This window comes from Hyaena hyaena, unplaced genomic scaffold (assembly GCF_003009895.1).
Source record: "Hyaena hyaena isolate Hyena2069 unplaced genomic scaffold, ASM300989v1 scaffold_414, whole genome shotgun sequence".
NCBI classification, from domain to species: Eukaryota; Metazoa; Chordata; class Mammalia; order Carnivora; family Hyaenidae; genus Hyaena; species Hyaena hyaena.
In genome coordinates, this window is record NW_024081044.1 from 1,087,162 (window position 1) to 1,110,747 (window position 23,586).

Genomic DNA, 23,586 nt, shown 5'->3' on the forward strand with positions numbered 1-23,586 from the left:
CACCACCTGTGTGTCCCGGGTCCCCGCTCTGCCCTCACCACCTGTGTGTCCCGGGTCCCCGCTCTGTCCCTCACCACCTGTGTCCTGGGTCCCCGCTCTGTCCTCACCACCTGTGTGTCCCGGGTCCCCGCTCTGTCCCTCACCACCTGTGTCCTGGAGCAGGTGACACGATTATGGGAATGACAGCAGTACCTCTCTCCTAATCCCGTCCGTGAAACTTAAACTAAATAATCCACATTAAGCATGTAGGAGGGCGCCGGGCAGAGAGTGAGCTCCCTTCCCTGTTCAGAAGGAAGTGAACAGGCGAACAGGACCCACTGTGAACGGGACGGGGACCCAGTCCCTCCCCGCGCGGACCCTGCCGCCCGGTGCAGGACACGGATGGTAGACCGGCAAGTTACCCAAGTAAGCCTGTCGTGATGATGGTGCTGCCGAGGAGACACCCCGGGCCCGGCCTGCTCTGGAAGAGTGGAGTGTGGTCAGGGAAGGCTTCCCGGAGGAGGTGGGGAGGTGACGTTGGAGCCGAGAACTGCAGGATGAGTATAGGAGTTCGCCGTGGCAGTGAAAGCCTGGAGGGCCACGCTCCTCTGCGCTTAGTCTGTTGCTGTGATTATTGCAAAGGGCGGAGTCTGGGGAGGAGGGGACATTTACCCTTTCCCTGCTCACCCCACCTGATTGAGACCATGTTGCTTCTGACCACTGAGGAGAATATACTATATTTTGAAAAAAAAATTTTTTGAGAGAGAGAGAGAGAGTGAGGGGGTGGCGCAGAAATAGACAGAGAGACAGAATCCCAAGCAGACAGCATGGAGCCCGATGCGGGGCTCAAACTCACGAACCGCAAGACCGTGACCTGAGGCGAAATCAACCTGGGTCGGACGCTCAACCGACTGAGCCCCCAGGAGCCCCGAAATGGGTTTTTAAGGATTCCAGTAACGAAAGTGAGAGAGCACCAGGCGGGCGAAGGAACGCATGGCTTTGAGGGGAGAAGGTCTTTAAGGAAAGGAGGGGAGGGGCTTAACACTCACACATGACTCTGATCCAAAGGCACCAACTATTCCATGCTGTTTCCCTTCCTCCACCCTAGATTTGGACCTTGTGCTGGGTGTTGACATCCTTTCCCACCAAGGTCCCATGCTCTGTGCCAGTGGCAACACCGTGGCTGCCTAGCCATGGCTCTATCCGATGGCATTGGAGTTTCCAAGTTTTTACCCTTTCAAGGAGCACCACCGCGAACATTCGTGTACAATTACTGCCCCCACCCTTTGGGCGTGTTTCCTTGGGGATAATTACAGGATCAAAGATATTAACAGCTTTTCAACTCATTATTCACAGAGCCGTTCCGGGTTTCAAAAACACCCAACCCTTTGGGGCGCCTGGGTGGCTTAGTCGGTTAAGCGTCCGACTTTCGCTTAGGTCATGATCTCGTGGTTCGTGGGTTCGAGCCCCGCGTCGGGCTCTGTGCTGACTGCCAGCTCAGAGCCTGGAGCCTGTTTCAGAGTCTGTGACTCCCTCTCTCTCTGACCCTCCCCTGCTCACGCTGTCCTCTCTCTCTCTCTCTCTCTCCTAGAAATAAATAAAACATTAAAAAATAAATAAACTGTTAAAAAAAACAAAACAAAACACCGAACCCACTTATAAAGCTGCCAAGCACTCCCACCCCCGGCCACGGCGTCTTACCCATCGAGTCCCTCTCCTGGTTACATAGGCCTGTAATGATCCCTGAAAGCTTGTTTCGGTTTGCGTTTTTAAGTTCTAGCCACAACACTCTTTTGCCTTGTGATGAGAAAGGAGCGCTGTTTCAACTTGTGGCTACACCTGTTGCCCTCCTCCCGGCAAATTCAAGAAGGGGAGCACTCCCAGCAGTGCTCTGCGTTTTTGACCCGTTATGTCTGGCCCACACGTCTTCCCAGTGAGGCTGCTTCCATCTTGTTAAATGTTTTGTTATAGTTTGATAGGCAAACGATCTTTGTTCATACCACACGTATGAAATGCCAGGCACCAAAAAAAAATTGGGGGCACCTGGGGGGCTCAGTAAGTTGAGCATCTGATGTCGGCTCAGGTCATGATCTCACGGCTAGTGAGTTCGAGCCCCGTGTCAGGCTCTGTGCTGACAGCTTAGAGCCTGGAGCCTGTCTCCGGACTCTGTGTCTCCCTCCCTCCCTCTCTCTCTCTCTCTCTCTCTGCCCCTCCCCAACTCACACTCTATCTCTCAAAAATGAATAAATGTTTAAAAAATTGGCCTATCAAGTCAGGATCGCCTCTGTGGATAAGATTGGGTACCCACTCTTAACTGACGGAGAGGTTGTTTTTCAGCAGTCATTCTAGAAACGATGGAAAAGTGATACTACCCAGTATCAGGTAGGATGTGGGGAAATGGATGTTGTCGCGTCCCATTGGTAGGAGTGTGATTTGCCAGGTTTCCACCGTATGGTTTGGTATTATTTAATTGTGGATGCTTCTATTCTTTGACTTAGCGCTTCTGCTTCAAAAGCATTTCTTCCATGTGTGCAAAAGATCTGCGCCTCTTCTCAACAGCGTTGTTTCTGGTGTTCAAAAAAGTGAGAACCAGAGGTGCCTGGCTGCTCTGCCTCAGTCGGTAGAGCGTGCAGCTCTTGATCGAGGGGTGGTGAATTGGAGCCTCACGTCGGGTGTAGAGGTTACTTAAAATCTTTTTCTTTAAATGAAAACCAAAAAAATAAAGTGAAAATCAGAGACAATCCACATGCCCCGGAACGGGGAGATGACTGAAGAAATGACAGTATTTATATACGACGGACTATTACGCAGCCAGGAAAAAGAACGGGGTTGCTACTGGCCTAGAAAGATGTTTGAAATCTGTTTCTCAGTGGAAAGAGTGAGTTGCATGGCATCATATAAAATGTCTGATCCCATTCTAAGAACAATATTAAGTATAAAAGGCACTTAAAAGCCTGGAAATTAGAGGATTGCGAGGGATTTTCACGTTCTACACAACAGTTTTCTAAAATGTACAAATTAGTGACAGGCATGACTTTTGAAATCAGGAAAGTGATTAGGTATGTTTTTAAATGATTTAGAAGCAACACAGACTGGGGGCGCCTGGGTGGCTCAGTCGGTTGAGCATCTGACCCTTGATCTTCGGCTCAGGTCAGGATCTCATGGTCATGAGATCGAGCTCCGAGTTGGTCTCTGAGCTGACAGTGTGTGGACCCTGCTTGGGATTCTCTCTCTCCCTCCCTCTCCCTCTGCCTCTCCCCACCCTGTGCTTGCTCTCTCTGTCTCTCTCTCTTAAAAAAATAATTAATTAATTTAAAAATAGGTTTTTAGGGGCCCCTGGGTGGCTTAGTCGGTTAAGCGTCCGACTTTCGCTTAGGTCATGATCTCGCGGTTCGTGGGTTCGGGCCCCGCGTCGGGCTCTGTGCTGACTGCCAGCTCAGAGCCTGGAGCCTGTTTCAGAGTCTGTGACTCCCTCTCTCTCTGACCCTCCCCTGCTCACGCTGTCTCCTTCTCTCTCTCCTAGAAATAAATAAAACATAAAAAAATAAAAAATAATAAAAAATAATAATAATAAAAATATTTTTTTTAAAAAGTGACAGACCGGGGCGCCTGGGTGGCTTAGTCGGTTAAGCGTCCGACTTTCGCTTAGGTCATGATCTCGCGGTTAGTGGGTTCGAGCCCCGCGTCGGGCTCTGTGCTGACTGCCAGCTCAGAGCCTGGAGCCTGTTTCAGAATATGAAACACACTCTCTCTAACCCTCCCCTGCTCACGCTGTCTCTCTCTCTCTCTCCTAGAAATAAATAAAACATTAAAAAAAAATTTTTTTTAAATAAAAATAAAAAGTGACAGACCAATTACTAGGACTCTAAAGGCTGTACAGGCTGGGAAGAATTTGATGGAAAGGCAGAGAAAGCTTCATGAAGGAGGGGTTTGTTCTGTTGTTTTGTTTCTGAAAAAGAAAATGTTTTTAATGTTTATTTTTGAAAGAGAGAGAGAGCGACAGAACGTGAGTGGGGGAGGGTCAGAGAGAGAGGGAGATGTAGAATGTGAAGCAGGCTCCAGGCTCTGAGTTGTCAGCACAGAGCCCGACGCGGGGCTCAAACCCACGAACTGCGAGATCATGACTTGAGCTGATGTTGGACACTCAAGTGACTGAGCCCCCCAGGCGCCCCAGGAGGGGTAGTTTTTATACTGGGCTTTATGTGAAACGGAGAAAGCATGTCCGTTTGCGAGGGCTGCGATAATGAAATAGCACAGGTTGGGGGTGGGGGTGGTTAAGGACAAAAATCTAATTTCTCACAGTTCTGGAGACAGGAGGTCCTGGATCAAGGCGTCCAGCAGGGTTGCGTCCCTCCGAGGCCAGGACCAGGCAGGCAGACCCCTTCCTGCGTCTTCACATGGTCTCTCCCTGGGACATGTCTGTGTCCTGATCTTGTCTTACAAGGACTCCAGTCAGTATCGGATTAGGGGCCCCCTGTCGGACCTTACTTTACATTCTAATTCTCTCTTTGAAGAACACATCTCCAAATATGCTCGTGTTCTGAGGTTAGGGGATAAGACTCCAGCTTATGAATCTGGCAGGTACACGTGAGCGCATAAGGTAACGGGGGTGGGGGCGATCCAAGAAGCCACGAGAGAGACTCCCAGACGATTTGTCCGTGGGAGACCCTGCTCTTGAATTTGTGGCTGGCGTAGGAAACCTTGCTCCTTGGAGAATGCAGTTCAGGGCTGGTGTTGGATAAGCCTGTGATATGGGGCGCCTGGGTGGCTTAGTCGGTTAAGCGTCCAACTTTCACTTAGGTCAAGATCTTGCAGTTCGTGGGTTCGAGCCCCACGTCGGGCTCTGTGCTGACTCCCAGCTCAGAGCCTGGAGCCTGTTTCAGTCTGTGACTCCCTCTCTCCCTGACCCTCCCCTGCTCACGCCATCTCTCTCTCCTAGAAATAAATTTAAAAAACATTAAAAACAAAAAAAAAGCCTGTGATAAGGGGAAGGACCAGAAGCTGAAGTAGGAAGCATTCAGACTAAGAGCCGTGGCTGTCCCGTGCCCTTTCTGTTAGCAAAGCAGGTGACTTTCAGCTTTCCAAGTGGGTCCAAAACATAGGCCAGGGGTTCGGGGTCCCAGGACTGGGTTTGCCTCAGACAAACCCTCCAAAATCCAGCTCCTTTGCCTGGTGGCTCAGAATTGCACAGGAAGGAGCCCCCCACCCCCTCACTCTAGCCAGTCTCCCAAAGGATACCTCTGAAATGTCAGTCCTGACCAGGAAATGACTTTATTTTATTTCTGTAACTGACAATAGTAAGTGTTTCCAAATGAGGCAGGCGCCGTGGGGCCTTTGCACGGCCGATGGTGATTCTTCTGTGCTGTCGAATCAGCTGATGAGCACCTTACAAAGCGGTCTCATCTGCAATTGATGAACATACTGCTGAATTATGGAATTTGAGTCGTTTTTAGGAAAAGCTGAGCCGTGAATGGAAGCTGCTGTCACGACACAGCTCTGCAGGAAAATCAGTCCGTTTAGATGGTTTTTGACTGTGTAAGCTCTGCAGGCAGCAGGCTGTATCCGGCTGCCAGAGCCACCGTAACATAGTAGCAAAAACTGAGCAGCTCGGGGCGCTGGGGGGCTCAGTCGGTTAAGCCTCCAACTCCGGCTCAGGGCATGATCTCACGGTCTGTGGGTTCGAGCCCCGCATCGGGCTCTGTGCTGACAGCTAGCTCAGAGCCTGGTGCCTGCTTCTGGATTCTGGATTCTGGATCTCCCTCTCTCTCTGCCCCTCCCCTGCTCGCACTCTGTCTCTCACTCTCAAAAATAAAATTAAAAATGTTAAAACAAACAAACAAACAACAAAAAACTGAGCAGCTCTAAACAACAGAAGTCTATTTTCTCAGTTCTGGAGGTGGGAGGTTCGAACTAAGATCAAGGTGCTGGCAGGGCTGCGCTGCCTCTGAAGGCTCCGGGGGAGGCTCCGTTCCCTGCCCTGCGTAGTTTCCAGTGATGCTGGTACCTTGGCAGTTTGCATCCCACAAACTCCCTCCCCCGTTGGCACGCCGTCGTCTCCTCGTGCACCTCTGTGGCTCTGAGGTCAGCAGTCATTGGATCTAGGACCCACCCGCGTTGAGTCTGACCGCCTCTTAACTCGGTTACATGCACAGAGTCGTGTTTGCAGGTCGCAGGGGTTAGGACCGGAACGCATCTCTCTGGAGGACACGGTTCAGCCCGGAACGTGGCCAGGACCTGTTTCAATTTACGGGGAATCTCAAGGGCATGGAAAGTGCCCCAAATCCCCACACTGAGCCTTGGTGGTGACAGACTGCTGTCCTCACAACAGAACATTCCAGACCGCTCCTGGCCACCTGTGGCTCCCAATCCCTAGGGTATAGCCGGTGTGAACAAAGATGTGCTTCATTCTAACACATCAGATTTGGAAGTCTTAGCCCAAGAAAAAGAGCATAAAATATCTTTTTAACATGTTTCTATACTGATGCTGTGTTGAAATGGTAATATTTCGGATCCATTAGTTTCCATAAAATCTCTTATTGAAATATTTTTTAATGTTTTTAATATTTTAGAGAGAGAGACAGAGTGCAAGCGGGGTAGGGAAGGGGCAAAGAGAGAGGAAGACACAGAATCGGAAGCAGCTCCAGGCTCTGAGCTGTCGGCACAGAGCCCAGTGCAGGGCTCCAACCCACAAACCATGAGATGGTGACCTGAGCCGAAGTCAGACACTTAACCGACTGAGCCCCCAGGGTGCCCCATCTTATTACAATATTTTTAAAATCTAAGAATTGCCTGCGAGTGCAATTCCAGACCCCAGAGAAAAACTAGAGATAAGAACGTGTGGGAAAGAGGAGTGTGGATCAAAGCGAGTGTGAAATACAGTCCAGGTGACAAAACGCAGCTAGCACGTAGTAGGTGTTCAGTTAACATGCTCTTCCCTTTCCCTTCCCGGTGGGTGCTGTGCTTGTGGGATGCACCTCCGGGCCTGCAGTCAGGAAAGACATGCTCCATAAATTGGCACATGAACTGGGTCCTCGTGCAGCGCTGGGGGTTGTGGTAGAAGGTTATGACAGCCACGGTGGCCTGCATCGGGCTGAGGCGTGTTCTCCCCGTGAGGTGGGCCGTGTGGTTGTCTCGGTTTACAAATGGAGGCACTGAGGCCCCAAGATGCGAGGTGACTTGGCCAAGGTCATTTGGTGGTTGGGGACGGAACAGGCTTTCGGTGGGGCTCCAGCACGAGTGGGGGTGGGGAGCCTCCTGCCCCACTGGGACTGAGCTCCCTCCCCCACCTCTGTCCCTCTCTCCTTCCCCCCACGGAACATCCCACCCTGACCCGAGACCTTCAAAACTCTCGTTCCTCTTTGTCATGCCTTGTGGATGCCTGCGGATCTGGGCGCATCTTTGGAAGCTGCCAGCAGTGCCCCGACCGAGAAGGGGCCATGAGGAGCCGCCCGAGGGTTCTCGGTGCCTGTGAGGTCAGACAGGCGATGGGCATGAGCGAAAGGGCCCAGCCACCAGGGCCTGGCCGGCTGCCACCCAGCAGGGATGCGTGGCGTCCGGGGAGGTGTTTGCCGTGTCCCGTGCTGGACGGATGAATGAGTGAACGCACGAATCTAGCAATGAACGCGTGAGTCAATGAGCAGCTGGTGAACAGGCGAAAGAATGAATGAACCCAAGAAAAACAGCAAACAAATGAACGCACTTGGAGGTTTTCGAGAAGAGATCACTTAGAAGATAAAGTCAGTTCATCCAAAACGGAGCTCGAACCTTCCCCCTAAAGCTGTCCGCTCTCCGTGAATGGCAGCCCTGTCCCTCCAGGGGCTCAGGCCAAAGACCTCAGCTCCTCCCTCCCTCTCACACCCACGCTCCATCCGGCAGCCCGTGTTGAAATCTCCCTTAAGTAATACACCGCCAGGGATCAATGCAGTCACCTCTGTCTCCTTGCCCTGGCCTTCCACGGGCTGTTCCCTCCGCAGCGGCCAGAGGGCGCCTGTGAGCAGCTGAGTCCATTCTCCCCACAACCCTTAAAGCCCTGCTTGGTCCCCACTGTCCCCACCTTGCCCTCAGCTCCTTCCTCTCTCCCCCACAACTACTCCACTCCAGCCATTCTGGTTTCCTTATGCCATTCCCCAGATAGGCCAGGCAGGCATATTTCTGCCTCAGGACCTTTGCACTCACTGTTTCCTCGCCCACAAATACTAAGGGGACCTAAATCAACGCCTTCACCTTGACCATTTGATTTAACATGACAGCCTACCCCACGGCCCCTCCCAAGGCTCCCCATCTGCTTACGCTACTCTACTTTTTCTTTTTGCCAAAGTACTTTACACCTTTCATCACAGTGTTAATTTTTTTTCTTACCATATTTGCTGTCTCCCTCCCCACATGGAGACTAGTCCTGGGAAGGCAGGGCTCTGTCCGTTAACCAGAGTGTCCTAAACACCTGGAATAGAGCCTGGCACACAGCAGGTGCCCGAAGCATCCACGGAAACTAGGGTCCTAGTCACACCTCTCCCCGGAGGCTTTCCAGGGTTTCCCTCTGCAGCCCTGCTGCTTGCCCCTCTCCTGAGGGTCCTGAGCAGAAGCTCCTTCCTTGTGCCCCCACTGTGGTGTGACCCCCAGAATGGCCAGGAGAGGGAGACACGGAAGTCGGCTTCATCAGGGGAGAGACGTGAGCTCCATCTCGGGACAGCTGAGTCCCTGGGTCGTGACGCTTCCCCGGGGCTGGAGGGAGGGCTGGCCGCAGAGGCTGCTGGGTCCGCTGGCCGGATTCTGCGCCTGGGCCACACGTCAGGTCCCCCCAACTCTGCAGGGAATGCCCTGACCTTCTCCGCCCTCCTTCCTCTGCAGGGTCTCCCTTCGCCCGAGCCAGCATTAAAAGTGCCAAGCTGGAGAACTCGACTTTTTTCCACAAAAAGGAGAGGAGGATGCGTTTCTACATCCGCCGCATGGTCAAAACTCAGGCCTTCTACTGGACTGTGCTCAGTCTGGTAGCCCTCAACACGCTGTGTGTAGCTATTGTCCACTACAACCAGCCCGAGTGGCTCTCCGACTTCCTCTGTGAGTACCTCCCGGGCCTGCCCCCGCCAGCCCCGACCCCTTCCTCACACCCTCTCCTGCTTCCCCACCTCCGGCGCCTTGGGTTGATTCCTCAGCCCTTCTTGAATCTGCCCTTTGGCTGGGCACATCTGCAGCTGCCACCTGAAGGCTGGGAGCTGGAATTCAGCTGCCAGATACTTTAAAAAAAAATTTTTTTAATGTTTATGGATTCTTTGAAAGAGAGAGAGCATGAGCAGGGGAGGGGCAGAGAGAGGGAGACACAGAATCCGAAGCAGGCTCCAGGCTCTGAGCTGCCAGCACAGAGCCTGATGCGGGGCTCGAACTCCCGAATCGCGAGATCGTGACGTGAGCCGAAGTCGGACGCTCAACCGTCTGAACGCACCCCCCACAGGTGCCTCTGGGATGCTTTTTAGGAGAGAAGCATGAGGGTGCTCGTGACAGGGGGCATTGGAAGAGAGACAGGAAGGGGTAGAGACCATGGGACAGCCAGATGGGGACAGAAACACAGGTACATTTAATAGGTCTGACTCTGGGGGTGTTAAAATAAGGAATGTCTGGTCGAGAGATGGGTTTTAAAGAGAGGCCCTCGTGTTGTCCCCATGTTGTCTGCTCATTTCTGACACTCCCTGCTTCTCCCCTCTTCTTTCAAACCTGCTTTCCCCCCCCTTCCCTCTCTAGCCCTTTACGACCTCCTTACATCCAGGATTCATTCCCAGAAGATGTCCCCCAACCAGTGTGTGAACATCTCGCTCCTTCAGTGGCTCTCAGGACCCCTAAGGCCTTGCCCTTCTGGGCCTGTTCCAGATTCCAGGAGTTGGCATGAGACAGTATCAGAATTGATGGCCAGGAGGGGGTGAGGGGAAGCAGCGAGAGGTGGAGAGACCTCTGACCGCGATTTCAAAAGTAAAGAGTTCTGAGGAATCAATAAGAGTAGTGTCTGGGAGCGAGGAAGGCAAGCGCGTCTATGCCCTGGCTCTGGTGTGTGGGCCCCGAGTGAGGGTTTCCTGAAGCCTTCTGCCTGCTGGCTGCCCCTCCTCCTGCATCTGCCGGCCTGTCTGACTTCGGTTCGTAGCCTCTTTCCCCTTTTGGCCTGGTTTGGAGCTGACCCAGACAGCCACTGGAGACAGTGGAGTCTTCAGCCTGGAGAGGCCTCGGAGCCTGGTCGAGGCTCATTATTTCCTTATAGCCCTTATTCTGGGTCACATCGGTTGACCCTTCAGGACACTCCCCAGGGGCCAGCTCTCCTTCTGAGAGCCCTGATCTAGTTCCAGCCTCAGTAATTGCATTTGGTCCCCCTGGAGTCTTATAAATGAAGGCTCTTTTTGTTTTAACCTCCTCTGATAGTCTATTTTTAATCTCCCTTATTCTCCACGCTAATCACTCTGCTTTGTGTGTCCTGGTTCAGGAACAGGGGGTTGGGACTTCCAGCCCTGGGCCTCGGTGCCTGTAAAGGTCCTTTCATTATCCCCATTTGAGGAAATGGAGACACAGAGAGGTTAAGTAGCTTGCCCGGGAACACACAGCTCGTCAGTGACAAAGCCGGGATTTGAACCCAGAATCCAAACTGTGACGAGATGCCCGATCCCTGCCCTGGTCACCAGGTGACCTGGAATCTCCATGCCCGCTCCGCTCCTAACTCACTGTGTGACCCCGGACCAGTCACTGCCAACCTCCATCTGCCAAAAGCGTCTTCATTTATCAAGCACCCTTTTATTTGCCCCAAAGAAACAAAGCAGTGCCGCCATCTTCAACGAGGACGTGTCTATTTTAAGATACACCCCAATTTCGCAGACATCAGACCAAACAAAAGCATGTGTCTTTTTTGGTGAAGTGTGGTCGTTTCTCGGGGTCTAAAATTTCTCCCCTGGAAATTGGATTTGATGACCTTGAAGGTCCTTCTAGACCTCCCAGCGCTACAGACCGTTCTCTCAGGTCCAGTGCGTTGCCAGCTACCGGTTTCCATGGTAACAAGGGAGCAAGTATCCCAGAGTTGTTCGCCAGATGTCCCTCATTGATATTTTGGCCTGGCCTTCCCAGAGAGCCTAATTTCCCAGGAGCTCCCTGGAGTCCAAGACACTAAGGGGACGTGTCAGTCAGGAATGAGTGTGAATGGGCCCTGACGGTTCAAACTAGCCTTTAAAAGAATGATAAAGCAAACACCCTTGACTTCCTTTTCTATTTAATGCTTATTTATTTTTGAGGCGGGGGGAGGGGTAGAGAGAGAGGGCAAGAGAATCCCAAGCAGTCTCTGCACTGTCAGCACGGAGCCCAGAGCGGGGCTCGAACCCACGAATCGTGAGATCGTGACCTGAACCAAAGTCAGGAGTCAGACCCTTAACTGACTGAGCCACCCAGGCACCCCAACACCCTTGACTTTCAAACAGAATTAGCTATGTGACCAAACTTGAAACTCTTTGAAGTTTGGGTCATCCTTTCTGTTTTCTTCTGCTCAGAAACCCTCCTTTCCACTCCTTCCCATATGTTACCAGGTATCCATACCCTTCCTGACTCCTCGTCTTCCTGCCTCACCAAGAAAGCTCTCTCAGAAAAGGTCCTGAAATTAGCCATTTCTCTGCTGGAGCAAACAAATACCTGTATGTCACCTCTCCCCAAGGCGTCCGTACTGTGAGCTTTCTGGCCAAAGAACAAAAGTGCTTTATCTTGTTCAAGACTTCTAGACCTCAACAAGACAGGATTTGACCCCTGGGGCATCAGATGAGTTTTCCAAGTTGGGAGAGGAGCTGTATCGTAGATTGGCTGCCCCCTCGAATCTCTGGCTAAGTCCCTGATACAAAGATTACTAACTAAAAGGACACCGTTATGATTTCTATTTCAACGTTTCCTGTCAAACTCAGGCATATAAGAGTGGACTGATCATAATTCTTAGATTATGACACACTGGCATCCTGGGCTCATTGTTATTTTGTTCGTTGGCCTGTTAGCCTGCTCATTCGTTAGTTTTAAAGGCGAAGTAAGTTCGCAGGAAGCCACCAGCCAGCACAAAACCTGGGTCCTTGGCAATGACCTACATCCAGCTGTTATCAAATCAGAGCAAGCCCTGCGTGGTGGAGAGCCACGGAACTTTCCTCACTCCTGTTTAAGATGGGCCAGGGGTGGGTGGGTTGGAGGGTGGGGGCAATTGCTGTTCCTCACTTTAACAGAGGAGAAACTGAGGCCCATGGAAAGGAAGCCTTGCGTAATCCTTAGCCGAGGCCACCAATGACCCTCCCCTCTCCCGGCCCGGCAGGATGGGGTCGTTACTAACAGAAAACTCAGAGCCGCCTGGAGCTCTGCCCCCACCCCACCCCCATACTCACTCCACAGACCTAACCTCCTTTCCCTTCTCCCCCCCTCTCCTTCCTAGACTATGCAGAATTCATTTTCTTAGGACTCTTTATGTCCGAAATGTTTATAAAAATGTACGGGCTTGGGACGCGGCCTTACTTCCACTCTTCCTTCAACTGCTTTGACTGTGGGGTAAGTGCTGTCGTTGATATGAGAAGTTCGGTTCTCAGGCACATCAGAAAGGGAAGGGTAGAGCCACCCCTGGATGGGACAGGCTCGGCTGTAATGCAGAAAGGGGTAAAAGGGCAACCCCAAATACGGGCGAGAAAACAGCTCCCAAAACTTGAAGCCACTGCCAGTGGGAGGGAAACGTTCAGACCCTCGTTTATTTATACTTCCAAACCCGATATCCCTTGGCAGCAAAGCGGATAAATAAATTGTGGCGTGGCCCAGTACTGGAATTGTCCCCAGCCAGGAGAGGCGGCCAGCCGCCACCACACCCACGACTGGGCGAATCTCATGCGTGTTTTAACCGGACCGAGGGAGGCATATGCTGACAAAATCAGTCTATACAGCAGGATTCTGCTCACGGAGAAGACCAAATGGATAAAAACTAGACGACTGTGTGTTGGTTAAGGATGATGCTTGAAAACTGTAAAGAGGCAAGGGCCTCGAAAACGTTATGCTAAGTGAGCCGAAAGGTCACATTCTGCATAATTCCATTTCCATGAAAAGGTCCAGAACAGGCAAACCCAGAGAGACCAGACTGGAAGCACATTAGTGGCTGTGGGGGCGCAGTGGGGGGATGAGGGACTGGGAGCTGGGGGGGGAGGGGGAGTGACTGCCCCTGGCGACTGGGTGTCTTTTGGGAGCGATGACAACTTCTCTGAACTGAACGGAGGCGACAGTTTGCACAACATTGTGAATGTGTGAAATGCCTTGGAGTTGTGTGCTTCCAGGGGTTCCTTTGACTTTCTGCGGATTTCACTTCCAGGTTTTAAAAATGCAGGGACACAGTTATTACAAAATTCAGGATGGTGGCGGTGTCCAGGGGTCCCTGGAGGCTTCTGGGGTGTTGACGTGTCCTGTGTTTTTGCGTGGGCAGGAGCTATGCAGACACGCACTTTGCACTTGAGAGTTTCCAGGATTCTTTGCTCCGCATGAGCTGCTAATAGATTTTAAGAAAGGGATGGGACGAGAGGGGTCTGAGAACCCTCACCCTGCTTCCGTGGGTGGGGGTGGGGCAGCTTGGTTGGGTTCAGGGCCAGGGCATGATTTCGAGGCCCCCCGGACACGAGACCAGGTTCTCTGTTCTAGGTTATCATTGGGAGCATCTTCGAGGTCATCTGGGCTGTCATAAAACCTGGCACATCCTTTGGAATCAGCGTGTTACGAGCCCTCAGGTTATTGCGTATTTTCAAAGTCACAAAGTAAGTCTTTGGAGTTCTGATGGGGACCAGGGCGGGGCCACCTCCAGCTTGCTTACCCCCCACCCCCATCCACCCTGACCCACCTCCCCCACCAGCCTCACTGCCCCTCCCCCGCCTGGCCTGACCCCTCTCCCCCACCGGCCTCACTGCCCCTCCACTGCCGGCCTGACCCACCTCCTCCACGGGCCTCACCGCCTCTCCCCCGCCCGGCCTCTGTTGGCAGGTACTGGGCATCTCTCAGGAACCTGGTCGTCTCTCTTCTCAACTCCATGAAATCCATCATCAGCCTGTTGTTCCTCCTCTTCCTGTTCATCGTGGTCTTCGCCCTTCTGGGAATGCAACTCTTCGGCGGCCAGTAAGTGCTCGCGGATTCCCTGACTTCTGCTTCCCTGGGGTCCCGCGCCCTGCGGGCACAGACGTAGGTCTGGGTGCAGCCAGAGACCCAGGCTCGCCCTCCTCACGGCCCGGGCACCCAGCGCACTCACCCAGGATGGGCGGAGCCCTGGGTACCAGTCAGGGAGGGTGTCCTTCTGGGGCACAGAGATGCAGGAGATGTTGCCCTGGAGACAGGATGCTGAGCCCTGGGAGCATCCAGGGCAGGGCTGGCGTGAGATGCCTGTATCCTCCCCGCAGGTTTAACTTCGACGAAGGGACTCCTCCTACCAACTTCGACACCTTTCCAGCAGCAATAATGACAGTGTTTCAGGTAAGGTCTTCACCCGGCGCCCCCGTGGGCAGGTACCTCTTAGCGACAGAGATTAAAGTACCCGTTCAGTGCACGAGGGGCCTCCTTGAATCGCTCTTTCTCGGCTTTGCCTCGTCCCGCAGTTTTATTTTTTTATTTTTTTATTTTTTTAAATGTTTTATTTATTTCTAGGAGAGAGAGAGAGAGACAGCATGAGCAGGGGAGGGTCAGAGAGAGAGGGAGTCACAGACTGAAACAGGCTCCAGGCTCTGAGCTGGCAGTCAGCACAGAGCCCGACGCGGGGCTCGAACCCACGAACCGCGAGATCATGACCTAAGCGAAAGTCGGACGCTTAACCGACTAAGCCACCCAGGTGCCCCTCGTCCCACAGTTTTAAAATAACAGGTTTTAGAATTATTCTGGTATCAACAGTGGTAGGTAAATGCCACGGGGAAGGCAGTCTGTTGCACTTAAAGATCCCAAGAGAGGAAGTCCATGGCGGGCCACGCAGGGCCACACGGGGGAAGCGTCAGGGTGGATCAGGGGGCAAGAGAAGGGGAAACGGGAGCACAGCCTTTGTTGCACTTTCTGCAGGAAGCATCCCGCGAGGCAGGGTGAGCAGATTTGGAATTGGCCTGTTTGGATGATTTCAGTGGGCTCCAGGCACAGGGGCCAGCTCGGGGTAGCTGGCACCTGCCCTGAAGTGACAAGGGCAGGGGACTGTGGGCCCTGAGTACTCAAGCCCGAGAGAGGAGGTGGTTGGGGGTGTGGGTTCTGGATTGGCTGGTTTGCATTTGAAAAGTGCAAACCAGGGGCGCCTGGGTGGCTTAGTCGGTTGAGCGTCCGACTTTTGCTTGGGTCATGATCTCACGGTTCGTGGGTTCAAGCCCCGCGTCGGGCTCTGTGCTGACTGCCAGCTCAGAACCTGGAGCCTATTTCAGAGTCTGTGTCTCCCTCTCTCTCTGACCCTCCCCTGCTCATGTTCTCTCTCTCTCTCTCTCTCTCTCTCCTAGAAATAAATAAAAATATTAAAAAACAAAAAAAAAAGAAAGAAAGAAAAGTGCAAACCAGGGGCAAGTTGGCCACTCTCTCTAGGAATTAGCTAGCCCTGACTCCCTCCAGGGTCAACAAGCCCCCCCGCCATGTCATAGCATCAGAATACAGAAAATAAGACCTGGTTACCACACCCATCCTCCCCAGATTGGAAGATGCCCCAATCCCACGTTCCAAAGCACAGAGAACTTAAGAGATCTTCCCAAACCGACTCCTGCATCTATATAGACACCTGCCCTGAGGTTTGGGACTGACCTGCCTGGGACCACCAGAGCCTTTCTGGTGGGTTCTGTCTCTTCGTGGGGTGCGGAGACAGGGAATCTATGGAAAATGTGACTTCACCCTCTCCTTCTCCAGGGAGGGCAGTTTCGGAAAGAGAGCCCCTAAACGGGGATAGAAAGGGAAACCATCCATGAAGCTCTGAGCCCTCATGTAAATGATTGTTGATGGTGGTAATCACCACCATATATCTTTAGCACAGGGCTGCTTGTCCCAAGACGGGTCTGTCCCCCAGGGTCACTTGGAAGTTCTGGAAACATGATTGGTTGTCACAGCTCTGGGGGAGGGGCATGGTGGGTGGAGGCCAGGGCCGCGCTCCACACCCCACAGTGCCCAGCACGGCCCCACCGCAGAGAAAGACCTGGCCCCAAATGTCAGCAGAGCCGAGGCTGAGAAACCCGCATTAACGGATTGACATTTTTGGAGTGCTTTCACATTTACTGTATCCTTGTAGAAATATTAGAGGAGGGAAGTGGGATTTGTTTTTTAATGAGCATGTGGGTGGCACATGCCTCTCCCCTCAGTCCATCCCACACGCCAGGGAGACTTGTGTTTGCCAGCACCTGCGTCCCTGTGCCTGACACATTCTCTGGTCACTGGCACCCGTCCTGTCCCCGGGCACAGCAGTCCAGAAGGACCGGGGAATCTGTGGCTTAAGCAACAGAAATTTATTTCTCGTAGCGCTGGAGGCTGGAAGTCCATGACCAAGGCGCCCACGGGGTTGGTTCCTGGTTAGGACTCTCTTCCTGGCTTACAAATGGCCACCTTCTCCCTGTGTCCTCACATGGCCCAGAGAGAGACAGACAGACCACATTCTCTGGTGTCTCTTACAAAGACTCCATTCCCATGATGAGAGACCCACCATTATGACCTCATCTAACCCTGATTACCTCCTGTCCCCAAACACCATCATATGAGGGTTCAGACCTTCAACCTATTGGGGCGCCTGGGTGGCTCAGTTAAGCCTCAGACTTCAGCTCAGGTCATGATCTCACAGTTCATGAGTTCGAGCCCTACGTTAGGCTCCGTGCTGACAGCTCAGAGCCTGGAGCCGTTTCAGATTCTGTGTCTCCCTCTCTCTCTGCCCCTCCCCTGCCACATTTTCATTCTCTCTCAAAAATAAATAAACATTGAAGTATATACATATATATTTTAGAGCCTCAACTGATGAATTTAGGGGGGCACAGCTGTGTCCATAGCGAATCCCTTGATCACACCAGGGAAGGCGGAGTTACAGAACGATCTGTGACTCCCCCAGAGGCCCCTTTTCCTAGAAGCCAGGCCGAGAGCTCCTCATTCCCACTCACAAACGGGCGAGACCCCCCTAAGACGAGGGCCTGGGAAGAGCCGCCTGGGCAGGTGCCGGCTCCGCAGCCACGTCTCCGTGGGGCCCGTGGCTGAGAGGGGTTGGCTGTGTGTTTCTCCGTCCCTTTCAGATCCTGACGGGCGAAGACTGGAACGAGGTCATGTATGACGGCATCAAGTCTCAGGGGGGCGTGCAGGGCGGCATGGTGTTCTCCATCTACTTCATCGTGCTGACGCTCTTCGGGAACTGTATCCTCTGAGGGGCAGACGGGGCGGGGCTGGAGGAGCAGATGGGTGGCCTGGGAGGGTCATGGAGGCGCCTCTGTACGCAGGGTACTGGTGGCTGTTGCTTTCCCTGACTCCAGCGCCTACAGACACCCTCCTGAACGTGTTCTTAGCCATCGCGGTGGATAATTTGGCCAACGCCCAGGAGCTCACCAAGGTGGAGTTGGTGGGAGAATGTGTCTCCCTCTAGCAAAGTTACCGCCTGCTCGTGGCAGATCAGGACCGAGCCGCGTAGGGATGGAGACAGGGTCAGAGCTTTTGCCCTCAATGCACTGTGCCAGGGAGAAGGCACCGCCTCCCCCTGAAACAGCTTGTCCCTGGTCAAGAGGATTCCACAGCAAAGAAGGTGGGGGGGGGCGTAAGGCAGCAGGGCCGCCACAGGAAACAGATGGCAGGCTCCACCTCAGTGCCCGCTTATAGGGAGCTGGGAGCATCAAGAGACCTCCAAGGAATGGTGCAGCCCCCAGGCCAGCAGGCATTGTCACCACCCCTGACCTGAAGGGATGCGACAGATGGGGAATAGCCCGCACAGGGTCCTGAGGCTCACCGTGTGTCCCGGTGAGCTTGGGAGCTGGCCAGACATCACCTCCAAGTGGCAGCAGTAAAGAATTAGATGCTCACGGTGCTGGGCATTGCTGTTCTCTCCCTTTTGCAGGAGGGGAAACTGAGGCTCAGAAAGGCAAAGTCACTGGCCCCAGATGGTATGATAATAGCAGTTACTATTGATAGCATCACACTCTGCACATCAGGTACTTGACACAGTTCTTGCTCTACAGTAAGTGCCCAATAAAAGGAGCCTTTGTTAGTCACTAGGCACGACCTGACCCTAGAGCTCTCATGGGACAGACCTGATAAAAGGAAGGTTGGGAACCCAGGCCTGTCAAGCTCTAGAACCTGAGTTCTTTACCCACACACCCTCACGGCTTTCATTTGAGCCCCAGCTGAGAAGGAGAAGATACAAGGAACAACATCCACAGTATAAGAGGTGGGGAGTTACTGCCCCCCCCATTGCACAGATGGGAAAACTGAGGTCTAGAGAGGTTAAGTGGCCTTGCCACAGAGCTAGGAACTGAAGGAGCAGAGATGGGCTCCCCTCAAAAAGCAGAACTGAGAGAAGAACAGAGCGGGTGAAGTCAGGAGAGATTTTGGGAGAGGGGCCTAAGAACCATCCATGCAAGGAGAATCCCAGTTATCATCCATGTCAGTGATGTTGAATTATCCGGGCAAAACTTGGTGTTGGATGCCCCTGAGAGTGGCCTTGGACTCTCAGCTTGGCACAGAGGAGGCAGCACTGCTTTCAGTAACACAGCTCACACCCTTGGGATAGCCCACAGGCAGGGCTGCTGGGAATGGGTGTACGGGTTGTACACTGCACAAAGGAAGCTGGGCACCTTTTCTGCAATTCGAGAGGAGGGCGTTGGGCAACAGCCCCGTCACATGAAGGGAACATGTGCAGAGTCTTGCTGTCAGCCCGGGGGGTGGGGGGGTGGGGGGGGCAGGCCTGGGGCTTCCCTCCACTTCGTGGCCCCATATCTAGCGCCTCAAAGTGTTCAGGACACGTCCGTGGAACTGAACCGAACTGAGCAGACGTTGCCAAACCCTCCATCTGCTGGCCCTGGCAGGGGGGAGAGAGAGTTTCCCGGGCCCCACTCTGACTGGGGGGAAACGGAAGTCTCCGCTACCCCCAGCACACGGCCATGGGCCTGGTCACCATGGAGCTGGCTGGCTCCAGGGACTAGTCCAACCTTATGCTCATCCACATGCCAAGAGCCCGCCCTCAAGGGCTGTCACGGGGGCGAGGCTGCGCGGGAGGGGAGGGAGAAAGGCAAGAGCATCTATTTAGTGTGGACGTTCTCCTCCAGACCCCCGTTACCTTTGTTTCTTGGACATTTCACATGAGGCAGGTAGCCTGCTAAGCCCCTGATGTGTTTATCTCGATGACTCTTCACAGAAACCCCAGGAAGCCAGTTCTCTGAGCCCCTGTTTTACAAAAGCATTTATTGAGCACCTCCTGCGAGCAGGGCCTGGTCTAGGAGCTGAGGGAGAAATAGACAGGAAATCAGTTTCTCGGGAGGCGAGAAGCGCTTGGGTGGGAGAGTCAGGGAGAGTGGGAATTCTAGGGGATGACGGTGAGGCACCCACAGGTGGCACTAACAGTAAGTGGAGGAGCTGGGATTTAAATCCGGGGGGCCCAGAACTTGTGCTCTTAGCCTCGTGTACTGCTGTGTAAACACAAGCGTGTTTGATACGCACCCCGGAGCTTGTTGAAAATGCAGATTCAACGGGGCCCAGCCCTGGCTTCTTCAGTGGGGCGGGGCGGGTGGGGGCTGGGAACCTGCATTTCCAGCGCTGCTGAGGCGTGTGGTCCAGGGACGGGGCTCTCAGCAACACTGGGTGAGGCGCCAGCGGGAAGGAAAGCCTTCTGAGGATGGCGTGGCCGGTCAGGGCCACCTCTGTGTTGTCACTGACAGGGGGTTGTGATGGGACCATTTCCGAGGTGCTAAGGTTGCTTCTGGCCCCAGGGACCCCAGTGCAGGGGGAGAGGCACCTGCCGTGTAGCATGACCCTTCTTACCACTGGGTTCATCCCTGGCCATTCCTCCCGTGTGGCTTTGTCTTTGTTTTTTCTTCGTTGGCTTCTCTGTGTTACGAGTGAGGCCCTGCATGAAGGCTGAAGAAGGATTTAAAGCCCCCAGACATCTTTTTCTGTATGTATTTTTAAACCATCTTCCCCCATCCTCTTCTCTGAACCTAACCGGCTGAGAATATAAGCTCCTTCTCCCGATTCCCCTTCTGGAGGCTGTCGGCCGCGCCCAGGATGGGCCAGATTTTTTTCTGCATGTGGGAGCTAGTCAGTTTTTTTAGAAGTCTAGGTTCGGACAGCTTAATCCAGAAGGTCAAGTGTGAGGGAGGTCTTTGCATTAATTTCCAGCTCATTGAGACAGGGTGCAGAAGTGTTCATTGTGGGACAGCAAGGGAGTCTTTTTCCCTTTTGTTTTCTCCTGGCTGTGTGCTCACAGAGAGTTGGTTGCGAGCCGGATATTGAGCTTGCTAGAGGGATAGCGGTACACTTGACCGACATTGGGCACCTGTTCCGATCTGCGGGCCTCGGCTCTGGGGGGTCGACACCCAGGCCACACCTGCTTGTAAATGTTTTCACGTGTTGCTGTTTACTAGCGGTAGGGTCAGCAGTGAGGCCCCAAAGCCTAGTTCGTGTTGCGGGAACAGGGACCCCGTGTGTCTTTTAGGACGAGCAAGAAGAAGAAGAGGCAGCCAACCAGAAACTCGCCCTACAGAAGGCCAAGGAGGTGGCAGAAGTGAGTCCTCTGTCGGCAGCCAACATGTCCATAGCTGTGTAAGTGCTCCAGAATACGCTATTCAGGCTCCTCACGTCTACACCACCCTCCCAGTCAAGAATTTTGGGAGCAAGGACCAGTCTTTGACAGGGTTGAGCTTTAGGAAGAGGTACCGCTGTTCTGTCACCCACTTTTACTCACTGAATAGTTAATAAGCACCTCCTATGTGCCAAGCGTTGTTCTACCAACAGAATATATAGAGTTAATAAGAGGTTAAGGGGTGTAGGGAGAGGCAGGGGTGGAGAGGGCTGGGACTTAAGTTGCACGGAAGGCCTCACTAGAAGGAGAGACGACCTGAAGGAGGTGAGGGAGGAGCCACGTGGGGAGATCTAAGGGAAGACCATACCAGGCAACAGGAACAGCATATACAAAGGTCCTGAGGCAGGAATGTGCCTGGTGTGTTTAGAGAACATGAAGGGGGTCACTGTGACTGAAGTAGAGAGAGGGAGAGAGGAGAGTGGGAGGAAGTGAAGGCAGAGCGCCCATAAGCGGATCATGCAGGGCCTTGTGGGTCACGGTCAGGACTTGGACTTTTGCTCTGAGTCACATGGGAGCCACGGAGGGCTCGTGAGCATGGGAAGGACAAGCCCTGACTCAGGTGCTCCTGGGCCCCCGCTGTCAGGGGAACACACTGTGAGGAGCAAGGATGGGAGTCAGCGGAGCAGGTTGGAGAAGACTACGTTGGTCCACACAAGAGATGGGACTGGAGTAGGGTGGTGGCTGTGGCAATGGATGTAGCTGAGTTCTAGACAGATCGTGAAGGGTAGAGCGGACCCAGCTCCCTGGTGGCTCGGAAGAGGTGTGGTGGTGAGCAGTCAAGTATGCTGGTTAAAGGGAGATTGGTCGACCCAACCCAAACTCTGCCCGAGTTGGATGCCCCGGGGACGTGGCACACTGAGGGATGGTGCATCGTGTGACGGTGGGTAGGGGACCTGCTTTGCCACAGTGGAGGAGGCGAGAGCCCAGGAGAACACATAATCCGACAAGTGAGTTTAGGCGAGCCGTGTACTGACGCTCTGTATATAACCATCAATGCCCACGGGAACCCCAGAGAGTCTGTATAGCCGGGCTGGGCTGCGGGCTGCCCAGCACCCGCCCTGTGGGTAAAGAGGCACCAGTGGGTTCAGAGGTGCTGCCCACAACTCCCGAGTGCCCCCCTGCTCCCCCCAAGACCACCCATACCCTCCAGGACCCAGAACTAAAGGACCGTGCAGGCACTGTGGACAATTCCACAGTCTGCTCCAGGCCAGCATCCCTTGTGACGGCTTATCCCCGCTGAGGCTGAAATATTCTGACCATCAAGGTTACATCTCCCAGGGTGGGTCACGTGCTACAGTCGAGGAAGCAAGAAGAGAACAGTGAGAACGCCCACCTGGGCTGAGACCCCGACAGTCAGAGGAGGGACTCCTCGCTGGGTGGGACCCTCACGTGGGCCAAGGCACTTGCTCAGCAAGGCGGTGCAGCCAGCTTGAGGCTTCTGCGCAGGCTGAGCTCCCCGTCGGGCAGAGATGCCCGCTAGGCCAAGACCGCCCAGGCCGGGACCCCTCCTGGGTGGAGATGCCCCCCCTCCGGGGCGGGGCGGGGACACTAGCGCGAGGGACCTGAGCAGGCGGCGCCCTGCGCCCTGACCCCCGCGCCCTTCCCTCGCAGGAAGGAGCAGCAGAAGAACCAGAAGCCGGCCAAGTCGGTGTGGGAGCAGCGCACCAGCGAGATGCGGAAGCAGAACCTGCTGGCCAGCCGCGAGGCCCTGTACAACGAGCTGGACCCCGACGAGCGCTGGAAGGCCACCTACGCGCGCCATCTGCGGCCCGACATGAAGACCCACCTGGACCGGCCGCTGGTGGTCGACCCCCAGGAGAACCGCAACAACAACACCAACAAGAGCCGCGCGGCCGAGCCCGCCGTGGACCAGCGCCTCGGCCAGCAGCGGGCCGAGGACTTCCTCAGGAAACAGGCCCGCTACCACGACCGGGCCCGGGACGCCAGCGGCTCGGTGGCCCCGGAGCCGCGCAGGCCCTGGGCCGGCAGCCAGGAGGCCGAGCTGAGCCGGGAGGGGCCGTACGGCCGCGAGGCGTCGGACCACCACGCGCGCGAGGGCGGCCCGGAGCAGCCGGGCTTCTGGGAGGGCGAGGCCGAGCGGGCCAAGGCCGGGGACCCCCACCGCAGGCACGCGCACCGGCAGGGGGGCAGCAGGGAGAGCCGCAGCGGCTCGCCCCGCACGGGCGCCGACGGCGAGCCGCGCCGCCACCGGGCCCACCGCAGGCCGGGCGACGAGGGCGCGGACGACAAGGCGGAGCGCAGGTCCCGGCACCGCGAGGGCGGCGGCCGGCCGGCCCGGGGCGGCGAGGGCGGCGAGGGCGACGGGCCCGACGGCGGCGAGCGCAGGCGGCGGCACCGGCACGGCCCTCCGGCCTCCTACGAGGCGGACGCGCGCCGGGAGGACAGAGAGCGCCGCCACCGCCGGAGGAAGTAAGTGGGCGGCACCCCTACCCTGGGTGGCTGAGCCTCTCAGTCTTCTCCCCCCCTCCCCCCATCCACCACCCCCTTCACCCCTGTCCCTCCTTCCCCCGACCCTCCACCCCAACCGCCCATTCCTCGACCCCTCCACCATCACCCCTGAAGACCCACCCTCCACCCCCTCACCCCTGCAACCCACCCTCCACCCCCACCCCTGCAACCCACCCTCCACCCCCCTCTACCCTCTACCCCTCCCACCCCCACCCTCCACTCCTCTCACCCCTATCTGCCACCCCCTTCACCCCCGCCCCTCCTTCCCCCGATCCTCCACCCCAACCCCCCATCCCTCAACCCCTCCACCCCCACCCTCCACCCCCTCACCCCTGCAACCCACCCTCAACCCCCCACCCTCCTCT

The 23,586-nt window shown here is 54.8% G+C and overlaps 1 protein-coding gene across 3 annotated transcripts in view; it reads left to right on the top strand.

The window, feature by feature from the left end:
* CACNA1A (calcium voltage-gated channel subunit alpha1 A) overlaps positions 1 to 23,586 on the top strand; it is a 219,146-nt gene that overhangs the window by 121,959 nt on the left and 73,601 nt on the right. For 2 of the 3 annotated variants that reach the window (XM_039252246.1, XM_039252247.1), the window contains exons 11-19: positions 8,827 to 9,036; positions 12,401 to 12,513; positions 13,639 to 13,751; positions 13,975 to 14,106; positions 14,385 to 14,457; positions 17,205 to 17,322; positions 17,448 to 17,515; positions 20,606 to 20,712; positions 22,364 to 23,182. In XM_039252246.1, the coding sequence (XP_039108177.1) occupies positions 8,827 to 9,036; positions 12,401 to 12,513; positions 13,639 to 13,751; positions 13,975 to 14,106; positions 14,385 to 14,457; positions 17,205 to 17,322; positions 17,448 to 17,515; positions 20,606 to 20,712; positions 22,364 to 23,182 (1,753 nt within the window). Of the gene's footprint in view, positions 1 to 8,826; positions 9,037 to 12,400; positions 12,514 to 13,638; positions 13,752 to 13,974; positions 14,107 to 14,384; positions 14,458 to 17,204; positions 17,323 to 17,447; positions 17,525 to 20,605; positions 20,713 to 22,363; positions 23,183 to 23,586 lie in introns of all 3 variants that reach the window. The other variant, XM_039252248.1, reaches the window with a different exon arrangement.